General features: G+C 36.9%; 1 protein-coding gene across 1 annotated transcript in view; it reads left to right on the forward strand.

The window, feature by feature from the left end:
- The window catches only part of TPST1 (tyrosylprotein sulfotransferase 1), a 149865-nt gene that overhangs the window by 101191 nt on the left and 30488 nt on the right, over nt 1-18186 (forward strand). Inside the window, exon 3 of the mRNA XM_041750350.1 lies at nt 101-299. Coding sequence (XP_041606284.1) covers nt 101-299 — 199 coding nt within the window. The remainder of the gene's footprint in view (nt 1-100; nt 300-18186) is intronic.

Below are 18186 nucleotides of genomic sequence, written 5' to 3' on the forward strand. Positions count from 1 at the left end.
ACACTTAAAGTTTTTAAAGTTACCAAAAATAATTTCAATTGGTCTTTTAACATTTTTTGGTATTCTAAATAAATACTTATTCATATTACATTGTTTTCAGAGTGGAAAGATCTACAGACCAAGTCATCAAGCCAGTCAATGTGGGAGCACTATCAAAATGGGTTGGGAAGATACCCCCAGATGTTTTACAAGACATGGCAGTGATTGCACCCATGCTTGCCAAACTTGGATATGACCCATATGCCAATCCACCTAACTATGGAAAACCTGATCCCAAAATCCTTGAAAACACTAGAAGGGTAAGTGATATTTTTAAAGTGAATTAAGAATACTGGATATGGGATTTGGGTCCTGAAAAGTTTTTTTGTTATTTTGCTTCTTATGTTTTATGATCAGAAATTTAAGTTTGCAAAATTCTATTTGTAGAATCCTTTATCATGAGAATACTTCCACTGCATTTTAAGGGTAACTGACTCTTTCCAGGAATTATGGAGATAATTCTTTAATCTCTTCTGCCCAATTTCTGGGAATGGTGCTTATTGTTGGGGAGATTTATTCTCATAACTGATTACCACAAATTTGTCAGAAACGCCAAAATTATTAGTGACTTCACTTATAGGGTTTTTTTCCTTTGAAACTAATAGGTACTTTACTTTTAAAAGTAAACCTTTGTTTAAATGTGGCATAATTTTTTGATACTTGAAAACTGAACTCTGATTATATCAGAATTATTAAACAGGTGTAATAAGTTACCCTCTGATTGAAAATTGCTGTTAAAGTATAATTACAGCTTTTTTAAAAAAATAAATTCTACTCACATATCTTTATAAAATATTGTTTCAGAAAAGCTGGAAAACTCAAAGAGCTAGTCTGAATATATACCTTTCCTGCATAATTTATTTCAAAAAAAGAATTTTCTTTTTTTATTAGGGTAAAACATAGATGGCATTAAATTTACCATTTTGACAATTTTTAAGTGTATAGTTTCTTCTGTATTAAGTACATTCACATCACCCTACACTGCCACCACTATCCATCTCTAAATTCTTATCATCTTTCTAAGCTGAAGGTACATACTCATTATCCTTTCCCCCTGCTTCCAGCCCCTAGCAACCACAATTCTTCCCTCTGTCTCTACATAAATTCTTTTCTTTTTGTTTAATAAAAATTTTATTATTTATTTATTTGAGAGACAGAACACAAGCAGGGGCCGGGGGAGAGGCAAAGGGAGAGAAACAGGTCCCCAGCTGAGCAAGGAGCCTGATGTGGGACTCAATCATGACCTGAGCCGAAGGCAGGTGAACCACCCAGATGCCCCAACATGCAGTCTTTTCTAAAACTGCCATTTAAGCAACACAACTATGTGAGAATAAGTTTACTGATTAGGCTGATTTCAAGATTTAAATTCCTTGTTTTTCTCAGGTATTCTATTGCTTATATTAGGTGTCCTTTTCTCCCTACAACCTTACATCATCTCTTTCTTCTTTCTTTTGATACCCTTAATTGACAAACACACACTTCATGAGAATAATTTCTATGCGGATTTTTTCTTTTAGATATACTTACTTTAATTTTCCTTTTTCAGCTCATTAGTGGTTATATATAGGAAGAGTTAATTTCTTATAAGTCATCATGTATATAGGCAGTTTTTAAAAAATAATCTTTATTCTCTATGATTTCACTATATACAGATATTTTATTATAAAAATATAAGCTTGATGTATATAACTTACAAAATCAAAAAGGTAAAAGAATAAAATTCACCCATTACCAACCATACACATACTATTCTTAATATTCCAGTGGATTTCTGCTCTTTCCTTGCATATTGTTAAACAAAGTCAAGATTGCATTGTTTTATGATCTTTCTTTTGTACACGCACACAATTTTGTATGTAGCCCTTTCCTTGTAATAGTCATGAGCATGTTGCTTTTTAAACATAATTTTTCATGGCTACATAATATGTTACCATCTGAGCCACCTGAAATCCTTTCTGAAACACATTAGTAGGTCAGTAAATGCATGAACAAATAAAATATATTTCCCTAGTAGTATATCTTCTATAATTCATTTTATCATTTTCCTTTTGTTACTTACAATTGTCTGTTTGACAAATTACACTACAATGAACATCTTTGCACAAAATACATTTTAGTTTCTTTTTTTGAAGATTAGACTACTGAAAGTAGAATTAAATCAGGTCTAAGTATCTGATATTTTTTAAGTTGCTTGATATATATTGATAATTTCTTTTTAATCTTTTGAACTATCTTTATAATAGGCAATTTTATTTTTGTTAATTTTGCTAATTTTAATAAATTTCACTGATTCATATAATTAAACATTTCCCAGTTGTTGCCTATATACATATATTTTTTTATGAACCATCTCTGAGATTTTATTTTATTTTTTTTTTATTTTTATTTTTTTAATTTTTATTTATTTACGATAGTCACAGAGAGAGAGAGAGGCAGAAACACAGGCAGAGGGAGAAGCAGGCTCCATGCACCGGGAGCCCGATGTGGGATTCGATCCCGGGTCTCCGGGATCGCGCCCTGGGCCAAAGGCAGGCGCCAAACCGCTGCGCCACCCAGGGATCCCCATCTCTGAGATTTTAAAAAGATTACATTCTGCTAAAGATGAAGTACACATCAGTCTAACATCCATTATCATAGTCCTTGATAATTTCTTGGTAATTGGTAATTCATAGCTTTCTCCTTGCACAATATTGACATGTTTTTTTTTTTTTTTATAAACCAGAAACATGTACAAATGATATTTAGAGGTTTTCCAGGCAATAGTAGTTTTCTTACATGAAAGTTGGCTGGCTAGATTATTCTTGGCCTACTTGAGTGGTAGGTTGGGAAGAATGCTATGATTTGAATCCATGTGACTAGAGAATTTGTTTCATACACACTTGTGGCTTTTTAAAGGATTTCTGAATGCACACTGGAAAAAAAATAAAAACCCTTCTCCCCCATCTCTATTTCTAAAGTGACAAATAATTTTGAGGGGAAAAAAAGATGGAGTGTGAACTATAATTGCATTTTGTGCACTTCACAATGATACATACAAGCTGACATTTTTGTTTTGTGGGCTTGGGTTTCGTAGCTGTACTTGTAACCCAAATCTTATGTTTTGCTTTGTCTTTAAGATTTTATTTACTTATTCATGAGAGGCACAGAGAGAGAGAGCAGAGACACAGGCAGAGGGACAAACAGGCTCCCTGTGGAGAGCCCGATGTAGCACTTGATCCCAGGACCCTAGGATCATGACCTGAGCCAAAGGCAGATGCTCAACTACTGAGCCACCCAGGTGCCTCCCAAATCCTATGTTTTATTTCAGTGCTTCTTGGCTTGCAAAAACTCGGATGCTAATATATCCAGCATTGATGATTGTGAAGTTTATAGAGGAATGTTTAAAAAGTGATCTTTGTCAAGTGTGAGGTAAAAATGGCTCCAGAGAAAGAAGGTGGCTGGGGAGGTTGTTCCCTTTATTTATGACTGGGAGTGGAAAGAAATTCACATTTTGACTTGGAGTATAGAATCTGAAACTCCAGGCCTAAAAGTGCTGGTTTTCATATAATTCTGGGTAACCTAGAAGTATTGGTGTCTGAGTCAGCATATTTTGGGGACACATTGCCCAATTTTGAATAGAAAATCATGTGCTTGATGGTTGTGGTGACTCAGATAGTAAATTGGAAATTAAATGCTAACATATTCCATACCCTTTCCCATCATAGTCTCTGATTCCAAAATTGTGGCACATTTAAATAAATAGTGCCCTCTTAGTTGCAGCCTTAGCCATCCACTCTCCCATAGGTTTTTAATCTTTTTAGATTTACAGACCTAATTGAAATCTTATGAAATGTATGGATCCCTACCTAGAAATATAGACACATAGATGCACAGAATTTTACCCACAATTTCAGTGAATTCATAGATGTTCCTAAAGCCCATCAGGTTAAGGACTTCTGTTTTGTAGTCTCTTTGATCAAGCTCATCTACCCATGAGGCTTTGATTACAGCTTATTTGCTGATGACCATTAATCTGTATCTCCCAGTGGATGTCTCTCCTAAGCCCCAGGCTCCTTATTTCCAGCTGCCTTTTGTATATCTCCACTTACATGCTCACAAAGACTTCAAACTCAGCGACCAAAAGAGAACTTATTTTCCAAACTAATTCCATGGTAGGCAGAAGCTCAATGGAATTGTTCACTAAGCTGAGCAGGAGCCTAGAGTAGGGGTGGGATAGGCCAGCTCATCTATACTGGAAGCCTCTATGAGCCCCTGGACAGATAGGAAAAGCAGAGTCCTCAGGGCACATGAGTCAAGCCAGAAAACAGTTTGAAGACCTGGTTATTAACCCTGAAGAGAAAGCTGTAAAGCAGATCAAGGTATGAATGGAACATGCAGTTGAAAACCTGAATAGACATTACTAGTAGAGAGCAAGTAGTCAGATGGAAGAGCAGGTATCAGGAAGGTTTTTCAGGGGATCCCTGGGTGGCGCAGCGGTTTAGCGCCTGCCTTTGGCCCAGGGCACGATACTGAAGACCCGGGATCGAATCCCACGTTGGGCTCCCGGTGCATGGAGCCTGCTTCTCCCTCTGCCTATGTCTCTGCCTCTCTCTCTCTCTCTCTCTCTCTCTCTCTCTCTCTCTATCATAAATAAATAAATAAATATTAAAAAAAAAAAAGGAAGGTTTTTCAGCAGGCTGCAAGCAAGAAGGAACTGATATAAGGCATAGGAGCGATTGGTAGAAGTGTTAGACATTGTTGATTGCCTGTTTCATCTTTTCCTCTTAGTAGGAACTAGCTCTTAAAAAATAAACTAAAAATTCCTGGTATTAATTTTTCTAGATTTTCTTACAGATGGGATAAGCATGTGGCCAATTTTTATCTAGGCAGTGCTATATAAAAAGATGTCTGCTAGGGTTTTCTGGGAGGCATTTAACTTTCTGAGAAAATAATTGTATAAAGAAAGCTTCTCCTTCTCTTCCTGCTTTTGAACATTGCTATGGAAGAACATTATGTTTGGCTCTGCTGCAGCCACCTTGAGATCGTGAGAAAAGATTATCACTGTTACTGTGAAGAGAAGGAAGACAAAGAGTGAACTCGGGACCTTTGATTTTTGAGCTACTGACCATCAGGACTCACCATCCACCTCACCTTTGGAGGACTTATGTATTTGAACTACTTTTAACCAATTATTCTGTAATTACATCTTAACTACTAGTGGAATCCTATTCCTGAGTGTGTGGCGGAAATAAAGCCAGTTTAGTAAGGCAAGCAGAGTGTGTCCAAGAAAGAGTCTGGCACTATTTGAAGTCCTGGTTCTGGTTGTCTGCGAATATCATCTTCAGCTCTGCTCTTGCCACTGTTATGTGAGACTTTGTCATTCACATCCAGGAAAACGCCCCCTTGGACTCCTTTACTTTAATTTGGCTTCTAGGTCATAGTAGGAATATTCCAACTAATACTGTTCTTGGTGAATTTGAAGAATGATGAATCTCCAACTATTCCTCATTTCCTTGATTTCTTGTACTCAAATTTTAGCTGTTTTAGTAAAGAAATACGTACCACATTCCCTTAAAATTTTCTTAGACCTTCAAAGCAACAACTGTGAATTGAATTCAGTTCCTTATTCCAGCTTTCTTCCCCTCCAAGTATTTTTGCCTTGATTTTGAAAACAGGCAGAATTTTTTCCTTTGGGTATTTTATGAAGAATATCTGAGAAAGTTCAGAATAGAACATTTTCCCATCTCTCAGAATACCTCAGTGTGTTTAGATGTGTCATTTAAGACTTTAATTATTAAACAGGAAATTACTAAACAGTTTCTCTAGGCATAACATCTAGTTGCTTCAGAAGAAGCAAAGACTGGGTTTATATACAGGAAGAAGATGTGGGTAATTATAAAAGACGTGACATAGAAATAATAAGGTAATGATAAGATAACAGAAAATTTTCTGCTGTGTTTTTTTTTTTTTTTTTAAGATTTTATTTATTTATTCGTGAGAAACACACAGAGAGAGAGAGACACAGGCAGAGGGAGAAGCAGGCTCCATGCAGGGAATCTGACGGTGGGACTCGATCCTGGAACTCCAGAATCACACACTGGGCCGAAGGTTGGCGCTTAACCGCTGAGCCACCCAGGGATCCCCTCCACTGTGTTTTAAAGGCATATGAAGGGCAGCCTGAGTGGCTTAGCAGTTTAGTGCCGCCTTCAGTCCAAGGCCTGGTCCTGGAGACAGGATCAGGTCCCACGTTGGCCTCCTTGCATGGAGCCTGCTTCTCCCTCTGCCTGTCTCTGCTTCTCTCTCTCTCTCTCTCTCTCTCTCTCTCTCTGTGTGTGTATCTCTCATGAATAAATGAATAAAAGTCTTTAAAAAAAATAATAAAGGCATATGAATTGGTTTTAGAAACCCAGGAATTTGTCCACTGGGTCAGTCTCAAAATCTCAGACTACTGCAAGGGAATAGCCACAAGATTGTGTCCTTTGACTCATCATCAAAGTCAGGTCTTTGTTTCATCTTCTCTTTCATCATTTTGGCATAGTCATTCATAAATGTATCCCAATAACGTATGTTTTCTGCCAGAAATCCTCTCGGGGGGTGATGAATTTCATGCATTTGTATTTGCTATGTAAAGCAAGTCGTCTTCTTTGTCTTTTACTGATCTACATCAAATGTCAAACAAGCCACTTTGTTTTATGTACAAGCCACCTATTCCTTACTTGTATCATTCCTGATTTAATACACTTAAATTGTCTTCTTTAACAACGGTTGTCCTCCAATGTGATCCTATCTGAAGACCTGTGGGAAAACAAGTCTCTTAAAAGAAGCAGGTTCCATAGTTCCTCTCATCTTTCTCTTTCGGCTTTCATTAGTGAGACCATCTTTTGAGGAAGAGAGAACACTTGAAGCTAAGAGGTTTGGTTGGGTAGCTATTTACAGTTTCCCTTGGAATTCTAAAGAAAGAAATCAGTTCTCTTTATGTCAATTAATACCTATCCTAAACATTCAAAAATGATGTACTAAACAATAATACCCATCTCTTAGAAAAATCCATGTCTATAATAGGAATATGATAAGCCAGAATAATTAGAAGTAATTTTTTACCCTATATGCTCTTACTCAAGGGAAAATAAGGCAGAAGATATTTCTAGGTTAACCTGGTATCAGATAGTATTTCCAATGCCTGAAATAGCTTTTTCCAAGTACCTTTTAAAAATTCCATAAAGGGGGCGCCTGGGTGGCTCAGTCAGTTAAGGATCCAATTCTTGATTTCTGCTCAGGTAATGATCTCAGGGTCTTGGGATCGAGTCTTGCATTGGGCTCTGCACTTAGTGTGGACTCTGCTTGAGATTCTCTCTCTCCCTCTGCCTCTTCTTCCCACTCACATACTTTTTCTCTCTCAAAATAAAATCTTAAAAACATAAAAATTCCATAAAGATACTTTAATAAAGGGAAACATCACTGTAAAACAAAGATGAAAAAGCTATATGCTAAAGTATGGGGAAATTTTCCAATAAGTTTATTATTAATTACATTGAGGACCACATTCATATCACTTCTGTAAGCCCAAGTTTACCAGTGGCCACAAAGAAGGCTCAATAAGGCTTGGACTCACCTTTCTATCCATTTCCAACTCCAGATTGGAAGGGCTGCCCTGACTAGAAAATCAAGAAGTTAGAGCTGTTAGTTGTTCTGCTAAAAACCCTAACCCTGTCATCTCTTTTTCTATAGTCACTCTATCTTTCTGTATCCACTCTCAAGTGACAACTCCAGGTCAACAACATGTGTGGAGTATAAGCAGCATGTGATAAAGGACAGAATCGATGCTACAAAAAAATCACATTAATGACATATAGAGCACAGTTGGGGTGCTCTTCTAGAATGCACAGCGAAAGGACAGAGATGAAAACGATAGGTAAAAGGAAAGTATACATATGAAAGAAAGAAGATTGGAAATTAACCAATAGGGATCCCTGGGTGGCGCAGCGGTTTAGCGCCTGCCTTTGGCCCAGGGCGCGATCCTGGAGACCCGGGATCGAATCCCACGTCGGGCTCCCGGTGCATGGAGCCTGCTTCTCCCTCTGCCAATGTCTCTGCTTCTCTCTCTCTCACTGTGTGCCTATCATAAATAAATAAAATTAAAAAAAAAAAAACAACAAAAAAAAGGAAATTAACCAATAAATAACAGAAATCTCTAAGGGAAAAATCAGAAGAAATGGAACAGAAACATTAATCAAATTTTTTGTTGTAGAAAAGTTACTAAGGCTGAAAATGACCTGAAGAATAAAAAGTGCTTACCATTTTCTAAAAAACATTTGAAAAAAACATCTGTACTATATTTTGGTGATATTTTAAAAATTTCAGAGATCCTGGGGAAGGGAACCCCTGCACATAACAAGACAGACATAACATAACCATAACAATGGTTACCTACCAAAAAGAAAACCATGCTGGTGGCAGAATTCCCTTTTGCAATAGTGGATGTGAAGGAAAAAATGGAGCTGTGTTTCTTAACCTGCATGTACTTCATGGTGTCTTTGAACTCCCTGAAAGAATATCCAAACTTATGTGTGTTAATGCAAGTTGATTTCCTGGAAATAGAATCTATATCTTTCATCATATTTCAAGTGAAACAGAATTATAATGGAGCAATATCTGTAACACTTTTTCTTTTGAAATAATTTAAAACCTAGAGAAAAGTTGCCAGAGTAACACAGAGGACTCCTGTGTAACCTTTCTCAGATTCAGTAATCTTTAACTTTTGGTCATAATTTACCTCCTTCACCAACTCTCACCCCCTTCTCTCTCTTTTCCCTCTGTCTGTATGTGTTAAAATATATTTGCCAGGCTTACACTTTGTTTTACCATTCTCTCATTTTACACTAACACACATAATACAAACTATATTGATTTATGTTATGCATTCATTTATAATTTGAGAATTGGTTGTATATACATCATGCCTCTTTGATTTTAATATTTCTTGAAAATAAGAATATTTTCTTACATAACTTCAGTATAGTTTATCAAATTTGGAAAACTTCACATTGACACAGTGCTTTTATCCAATTTATAATCTGTATTTCAGTGTCCCAATAATGTACTTTCTAGTTTTCCCTCCTACCAGTACAAGTTTCAGTCTAAGATTATATATTGTATTTAGTTCCATGTTGTTTCCGTTTCCTTTGATCTGTAACATTTCCTCATGTGTTCTCTGTCTTTCATGGCATTGATATTTTTAAGAATTCAGCCAAGTTATTTTATACAGTATTCCTTATTGTGAGTTTGTTTGATGTTTCCTCATGGTTAAATCAGATGGTGCATTCCTAGCAGGATATTAGATATATGGTTTTGTTTTGTTCTTAAGGAATCACATCTAGAGGCATATAATGTCCATCTGTTCCTCCTTGGTGATGTTAATTTTTGTTTGTAGCAGTGTTCTTCCAGTGTCTTAACATTTATTATTTTCTTCCTTTCAATTAAAAATTTTTGCACTTTAGGACTATGCAAATATCAGGGTGCCTGTGTGGCTCATTTGGTTAAAGTGTCTGTGTCTTGATTTCCACTCAGGTCATAATCTTGGGGTCCTGGAATCAAGCCCTGCATCGGGCTCTAAGCTCAGCACACAATCTGCTTGAGATTTTCTCTCTCACCGTCTCCTTCTGCTCCTCCCCCACCTGCATGTGCTTTCTATAAATAAATAAATGAATTAAATAAAATCTTTTTTAAAAGATTATGCAAATATCTTGCTTTTCATTAGACTTTACACCTTATATTTAACATTCATTGATGATTTTTGCTCACTGCAGTCTTTATTATGATAGTCATGAGATGCTGGTTTATCCAACTGTACTCTTTCCATTTTATAGGAGAATAATCAGTGCCACAAAATTCTGCATTTAATTGTCTTTGTTATGGTAGTAACAGGAAACATATGGCACACTTGAAAGAGTTTAGCTGACAAGATTTTATTTTATTTTATTTTTTGATTTTTTGATTTTTTGATTTACTGAAAAATGGCCATGGCTAAGGAATCAACAAGTAGTGATGAAGTGCCAGTAGCTAGCAACCATTACCACCCTTAGGCCTGCAGAGACCTTGCCACTTGCCAATTTGGCAAAAACCTGGTGGAACTACACATGGGTGCTGTGGCTCTGGAGGAAAGCAGCCACTGACAGCAGAGGAAAGGTAGAGGTTTTGTTTATAGTGATGGGTGATGGATTTGTCTATTTCTCCCAGAGGTTGTCAGAGTTTGCTTTATTTTGAGGCAACTTGATTGAGAGCTTAGAAGTTTAGAATCATTACTGTTTCCTGGCAAATTGAGCTCTTTATCATAATCTAAAACTGTCACTAAAAATGCTTTTTGTTTTACAGTAGGGTTGCCAGTACAGTAGGGATATCTCTGTCTCTATGAATAAATAAATAAAATCTTAAAAAAAAAAAGATTTTATTCATGAGAGACAGAGAGAGAGAGAGAGGCAGAGATACAGGCAGAAGGAGACGGAGGCTCCATGCTGGGAACCGGACGTGGGACTCGATCCCAGGTCTCCAGGATCACACCCTGGGCTGAAGGCGGTGCTAAGCCACTGAGCCACCCAGGCTGCCCTAAATATTACTTTCCAAACTCTACCTGATAAAATCTAGAGGTGTGCAATATTTTAAACCTCCACATAAATGTTTTACCTCTGATAACTACCATTTTAATGTTTTTGCTGTTACTATTCACTATTTAGGGTGGCTCAGCGGCTGAGCGTCTGCCTTTGGCCCAGGGCATGATCCTGGGATCCGGGATCGGGTCCCACATCGGGCTCCCCGCAGGGAGTCTGCTTCTCCCTCTGCCTGTGTTTCTACCTCTCTCTCTTGCTGTGTCTCTCATGAATAAATAAATAAAACTCTTAAAAAAAACCCCAACAAATCCACATGTTAGACAGAATCATCCTTATTTTCTATAGACAATATTTACTTATGTTTATGTGCATATTTACCACTTCCCTTGCTCATGAGAATTTGTGTCTAAGATCCTCTGTATCAGGTGAGTGTCCCTATGTGTATATAGAGAAATACAGATACATACATATACACACAACCGTTCTGTAGTTTTACTGTGATATACTTAACTGTGGCTTTTTTCTTTTATTTATTTTGCTTTATGCACCTATTTTAGGCAAATTCCTGTATTTCAATGCTTCTGTAAAATTCTCAGTCTTTTCTCTTTGAGTGTGTTTCCTCCATTTTCTGCATTTTGTCATTAGACTCCACAGTTAGTTGAATATTAATAAACTTTATTCTGCCCTCCAAATATTTTAACATCTCTGTCATATTTTCTAGCATGTCTATCTGCTACATTATAGGAAATTTCTTTTTTTTTTAAGATTTTATTTATTTATTCATGAGAGACATAGAGAGAAAGGCAGAGACACAGGCAGAGGGAGAAGCAGGCTCCCTGCAAGGAGCCTGATGCAGGATTCAATCTGGTACCTGGGGATCACACCCTGAGCCAAAGGCAGATGCTTAACCGCTGAGCCACCCAGGCATCCCCTGAGTAATTTCTTTGGATTCATTTTCTAGTTCACTCATTCTCTCTTCTTCTGCTTCTAATCTCTTTAATTTATCCAGTATGCTTTAATTTTAACAGTTATATTTTGGGCAATTTTATTTTATTTTTTGAGAGAGAGAGTGCAACCTAATGGGTGTGGGTAGAGGGAGAGGGGGAGAAAATTTTATTTTATTTCATTTTATTTTATTTTTATTTATTTTTTTTTTTTTTAGGGGGAGAGAATTTTAAGTAGACTTCACGTCCAGCACAAAGACCAACAGTAGGGTTGGTCAATCTCATGACCCTGAAACCATGACCTGAGCCAAAATCAACAGTCTGAGGTGTAACCAACTAGTTACCCAGGAACCCCTATTTTTTTGGCTCTTTTTAACCTGCCTGCTATATTAAGAAAATATTCTCTTGTTCCTTGCTTATTTTTTGAATATATGTATTTTATGAGAACTTTTAAAACATCAGAGTGGTCTTGAGTGTTTCAACTACTAGACAGTTTCTAGATTTTTTTTTTTTACCATTTGCACTCACTTCCTTAGAGACATAGATACTATCCCCAAATTTTCTTATATTCTTTTTTTCCGTCTGTTTAATCAAAGTAGTTGAATTCAATGGAAGTTCAGTGTTGCTTTGGTCAAATATTCATTTTAGGGACTTGAAATCTTGAATAAATATCTGTGAGCTTTATGTGAACCTTTATCTATTTTTCACCTAATATATTTTGCATTTCAACAAATGACACGTTCTCCTAAATAATGATGTGATAGACAAGTGAGTATACAAAGACTTCATCCTATTGCAAAAATCTGTTGATCATATTTCATCATTGAATGAAGGTTGTGCAGGCTATTGCCAATTCCTTTCTATTTTCCCACCATTTTTCAACCCAGAAATGCTTCTTTTCCTTTTCAAGGAGACAGTAAATATACTCCCCAACAGCCTCTTTCCTCCCCTTCCAAATCATTCCATCTCTGTCTTCTCTCTAAAGATAATTTCTGTCCTGAATTTATGATGGATTTCATTTAGCTTGTTTTTAACTTCATATAAGTGGAATCATACAATACGTATTGAGGAAGAAAAAAAAACAGTCTGTGACAACCAGGAGCTGATATTACACAATATCTAAGCTATAGTTAGTTTATTAGAAGTTGGGTTATGCTCCCCATTAGGACTTGGTCTCCTACTGGATATAAATGATCTCATAGAATATCAAGATCAGACAGTATTATTTTTTAACTGTAATGAACTGAGAAAAGACAGGACTACCTGATAATTTTGTCTAAACACAGAGAAAATTAAGGTCATTTTGGAAACCACAAAATACTAAACACCTACCTCTTGTCTAGTATGATTGACTGTTGTTTACCAGTAATCATTTTAGTCTTGCTTCTTCTAATCTGCCTTCCTCTAGATAAGATATAATAAGATACCCAGTCATAAAATCATCCCTTTTGGTTGGCAGCACCCAATCCAGAGCAAACTCCTGCTTCCTTGGACTTCTCTCCAAATCATCTAACTAAAACCCGAATCATATAAATCCTTTCCATTACTCTTTTACTGAGACACCCCACATTTCCCTATGATGTGGATTTTCCCTTGCTTAAAATGAGTTATAAACTCAACATGTTCAACTATAGCTATATTCCTGGTAGTCTTTAACTAGAGGGCATTGACAGTATTTGTTTTTGTCTGGTTTCTTTCATTTAATATTTTTTTTTTTTTTAAAGATTCATGTTGTTGCATTTCACAGTAGTTCATTTTTGTTATATTATACTTTGATTATACAACTATTTTGACATTTGGTTGTTTGTAGTTTTAGGGATGTTTTAATGTTGATACACAATATCCTTGTCAATGTCTTTCAGTGAAAATGAGTATTTTTGTTGAGAATATTTCTGAGAGTTATGTTAGGAGTTGCTACTGTTACTACTCAAAGTAATCCATAATTCTTATATTCACAGTTACAGTTGATTATAGCAAAAGGATATAAAGTAAAATCAGCAAGGGGAAAAGACATGTAGAGGTAACTCTGGAGGAAACCAGGTGCTGTCCTCAAGTGGTAGAGTCACATATGGTATGCTTCATTCACCCAGCGTCATATGTGACAATGTATCTGAATTGTTGCCAGCCAGGGAGCTCACCTGAGCTTTTGTATCAGGGTTTTTGTTGGAGGTCAGTCCCAGGCGTATCATGCCTGCATGACTAACTTCACAGTTTCTCAGGCTCCAGACCCCCAAGAGAAAAAAACAGGTGTTCACCATAAATAAATTATTCACGTAAGCTATCTGCTCATACTGGTAGGACTTGGCCCAAAGCCTCAGACATGCAGAAACATTCTTATAGCCAAAATACTCAGAACTCAGATCCCAACCACAAGCCAGTCCTGAAAACAAGCCTTTCGTCGGAACACACAGCATTTGAACAACCTAGGCCTGCTGAGTTCATCTTTTTCTTCACAGAGTAAAAGTGATAAGTCATAGGGCATTTGTATGTCAAAATTTAGGAGATAATGCCAAAGAGTTTTCCAAAGTGACTATACCAGTTTACTGTCTGACCATTGGGTATGTGACAATTTCAGTTGCTGTGCACTTTCAGTATTTATTAGAATAAATCTTTTAAAATTTAGTGTCTTTTTATTGGTGAACAGTGATGTCTCATTTTGTTAAAATGTATATGTACTTAATTACTAACCATGTGTCTTTTTTAAGGCCTAATAATATTTGGTTCAGTTATACTACACTTTGTTTATCCAGTTGCCCTGTGATGGACATGTGGATTGTTTCCATCTTTTGGTTATTATGAACATGAATGTACAGGTTTCTGTGTGGATACATGTTTTCATTTCTCTTGGATATACCTAGAAACAGAATTCCTGGTAATTTTCATATGGCAATTCTATGTTTAACTTTTTGAGAACTGCCAAACTCTTTTACATAGTGGTTATACCATTTTACATTCCCATCAGCGATGTGCTGACGTTCTGATTTCTTCACCTCCTCACCAGTACTTGTTATTTTCCTTTCAAAACAAAAAAGTTCTAGCCATCCTAGCAAATGTAAAGTATTATCTCATTGTGGTTTTTTTGATTTGCATTATTTTCCTTTCAAAACAAAAAAGTTCTAGCCATCCTAGCAAATGTAAAGTATTATCTCATTGTGGTTTTTTTGATTTGCATTTCTTTAATGTTCAAATGAATTTGAACATTTCTTCATGCACTTGTTTTCCATTTGTATATCTTTGGAGAAATGTCTACTCAAATCCACTGCCCACCATTTTTTAATTAGGTTGTTATTTTGTTGAGTTCTAAGAGTTCTTTATATATTCTATGTACCAAGCCTTTATGAGATGTATGATTGCAAATATTTTTCCCATTCCATAGGTTATCTTTTCATTTTCTTGATAACATCTTTTGATGGACAAAGGTTTTAATTTATATGTGTCCAATTTGTTTCTTCATTTGATACTTATGCTTTGGAGGTCAAATCTAAGAATCCATTGCACATCTGAAGTAATGAAGATTTACCTTTGTTTTCTTATGATAGTTTTTTTTTTTAAGATTTATTTATTCAGGGCAGCCCTGGTGGCTCAGTGGTTTAGCACCAGCTTGAGCCAGGGTGTGATCCTGGAGACCTGGGATCGAGTCCTATGTCAGGCTCCCTGCCTGGAGCCTGCTCCTCCCTCTGCCTGTGTCTCTGCCTCTCTCTCTCTCTCTCTCTCTATCTTTCATGAATAAATAAATAAAATCTTTTTTTAAAAGATTTATTTATTCATTTCAGAGAGAGAATGTGTGTGCATGAGCAGGCGGGAAGGACAGGAGGAGAGGGGAAGCAGACTCCCCCCTGAGTGCAGAACCCAACAAGAGCTCAATCCCATGACCCCGAGATTATGACCTGAGCCAAAGTCAGACGCTTAACTGAGCCACCCAGGTGCCCCATTATGATAGTTTTATAATTTTTTTAAAAAATATTTTATTTATTTATTCATGAGAGACACAGAGAGGGAGGCAGAGGCACACAGGCAGAGGGAGAAGTAGGCTCCATGCAGGGAGCCCGACGTGGGACTCGATCCCGGGTCTCCAGGATCATGCCTTGGACTGAAGGTGGCACTGAACCACCGAGCCACCCGGGGCTGCCCTAGTTTTATAATTTTAATTCTTATATTTAGACCTTTTATCCATTATGAGCTAATTTTCATTAATGAAGTAGGGTTCCAATTTCATGTTTTTGCATATCCAGTTAGCACTATTTGTTGGAGAGCTTATTCTTTTCTCCATTGAATGGTTTTGGTACTCTTGTGAAAAATCAGTTGTCCATAGATGTTTGGGTTTATTTCTTGAGCCACAATTTCATTCTGTTGGCTATATGGTTGTCCTTGTGCCAGTACCAATGTTGGATTGTTGTAACTTTGGAATGAGTTTTGAGATCTGTTTGAGTTCTTGAGCTTTGTTATTCTTTTTCAGTATTGTTTTAGCTTTTCAGGGTCCCTTGCAATTCCATATGAATATGATGATTAACTCTTCCATTTACATACGTGTTCCCGTGCACGCACACACACAAAGCCATTGGGATTTTGATAGAGATTACATTAAATTTGCAGATCACTTTGGAGAATAGTGCCATCTTAAGAATATTAAGTCTTCTAATCTATGAACATTAAATGTTTTTAAAAAATATTTTATTCATTTATTCATGAGAGACACAGAGAGAGGCAGAGACACAGGCAGAGGGAGAAGCAGTCTCTCTGCAGGGAGCCCGATGTGGGACTTGATCCCAGGACCCGAGATCAGGACCCGAGCCAAAGGCAGACACTCAACCACTGAGCCACCATGGCGTCCCTTAAATGTTTTTTCATGTAATTGTGTCTTCTTTAATATCTTTCTTCAGTGTTTGGTTGTTTTTACTGTAGACGTCTTTTACTCCCTTTAAATTTATTCCTAGGTGGTTTTTCTGTAAAGATGTTATTGTAAATGGGTTTGGATTCTTAATTTCCTTTTTTTTTTCATCTAAATACACTCATTTTCACACCCTGCAACATTGTTTTTACCCTGCAACATTGCTGAATTTATTAATTATAGTAGCTATTTTATGTATGTGTGGATTCTTGGGATTTTCTACCTGTAGAATTACGTCATCTGCAAATAGAAATAATTTCTTTTCCAAATTGGATGCCTTTACTTTCTTTTTCTTGTATAATTTCTCTGGCTAAGACTTCTAGTGCAAGCTTGAACATCAGTGCAAAAGTAGGCATCCTTGTCTTATTCCTGATCTTAACGGGAATCTTAGTTTTTCACCTTTAAGTATGATGTTAGGTGTTGGGTTTTCATAAGTGCTCTCTATCATGTTAATGAAGTTACTTCCACTTTGCTGAGTGTTTATAATGAAGAAGGGTTGAATTTTGTTGAGTGCTTTTTCTGAATCTATTGAGATAATTGTGTGCTGTTTCTCTAATTTTCCATTCAGTAGTTTATTTAGTACCTGCTAGGTACCATGTGAGATGTGCTTAAAGATAAATAACATAAAGACTTTTGCTATTAAGATAATGTCACTGGGGGGAGAAGCAGGGGAAAAAAATAATTCCAAAAGTAATGTGATTGAGGCTATAAAAAAGAGTCACCAAGGGGATGCCTGAATGGCTCAGTCAGTTGAGCATCCAACTCTTGATTTCAGCTCAGGTCATAATCTCAGGGTCGTGTGATTGAGCCCCATGTGGGCTCCACACTGGGCATGGAGTCTGCTTGGGATTCTCTCATCTCTCTCCCTTTCCCTTTGCGCCACCCCCCAAAAAAGGGCAACCCAATGCTCCGGAATATTAGAAATTATCATCCAGCATGGACAATGTGGACATGAACTCACGACCCTGAGATCATGACCTGAGCAGAAGCCAAGAGTCCAACATTTAACCAAATGCACCACCCAGGTACCCATTTGGTACACAAGTTCAGATGGCCTTGTGTACCATGTTCGGGTTTTCAGACTGGGCATGACAGATGGACAGCAAGGCAGTCACTTGCTCATAGCCATATGGAATAGAATGAGGAGAGACAGAAAACAGAATTTTGAAAAAATTTACAGCATATAACTTAATTGTTTTCATTAGTTTTTCATTTTTTTTTCTTTTCCTTTCAATCCTCTCTCCTCCTTGTCTCCCAGTTAGTGCTGCCTTGTGTCAGCATCTGTTACAATACCATTTCCAGAATGCAAGAGGTGGTAGGTAGGAGAAAAAAATATATATATAATGATATGATGTAACTATCAGAATTTGAATTCTCTCTCTTTTTTAAGATTTTATTTATTCATGAGAGGCAAAGAGAGAGGGGCAGAGACACAGGCAGAGGAAAAGCAGGCTCTCTGAGGGGACCCTGACGTGGGACTCGGTCCCAAGCCTCCGAAATCACACCCAGAGCTGAAGGTAGATGCTCAACCACTGACCCACTCAGACCTCCCTAATTCTGATAAGTTTTATGTAAATATGTATCATACTTCTTTTTAAGTCATCAAAAAATTAAGTGAAGCAGCAAAAGAGCACTTTTGAAAACACAGAAATACTTGAGCTTAATTTCTGAGAATTTGCATTGCTAGAAAATAAATGACTAGCCATCAGTTCAGCAAGTTTATTTTCTGTCC

This window comes from Vulpes lagopus, chromosome 3 (assembly GCF_018345385.1).
Source record: "Vulpes lagopus strain Blue_001 chromosome 3, ASM1834538v1, whole genome shotgun sequence".
NCBI lineage: Eukaryota > Metazoa > Chordata > Mammalia > Carnivora > Canidae > Vulpes > Vulpes lagopus.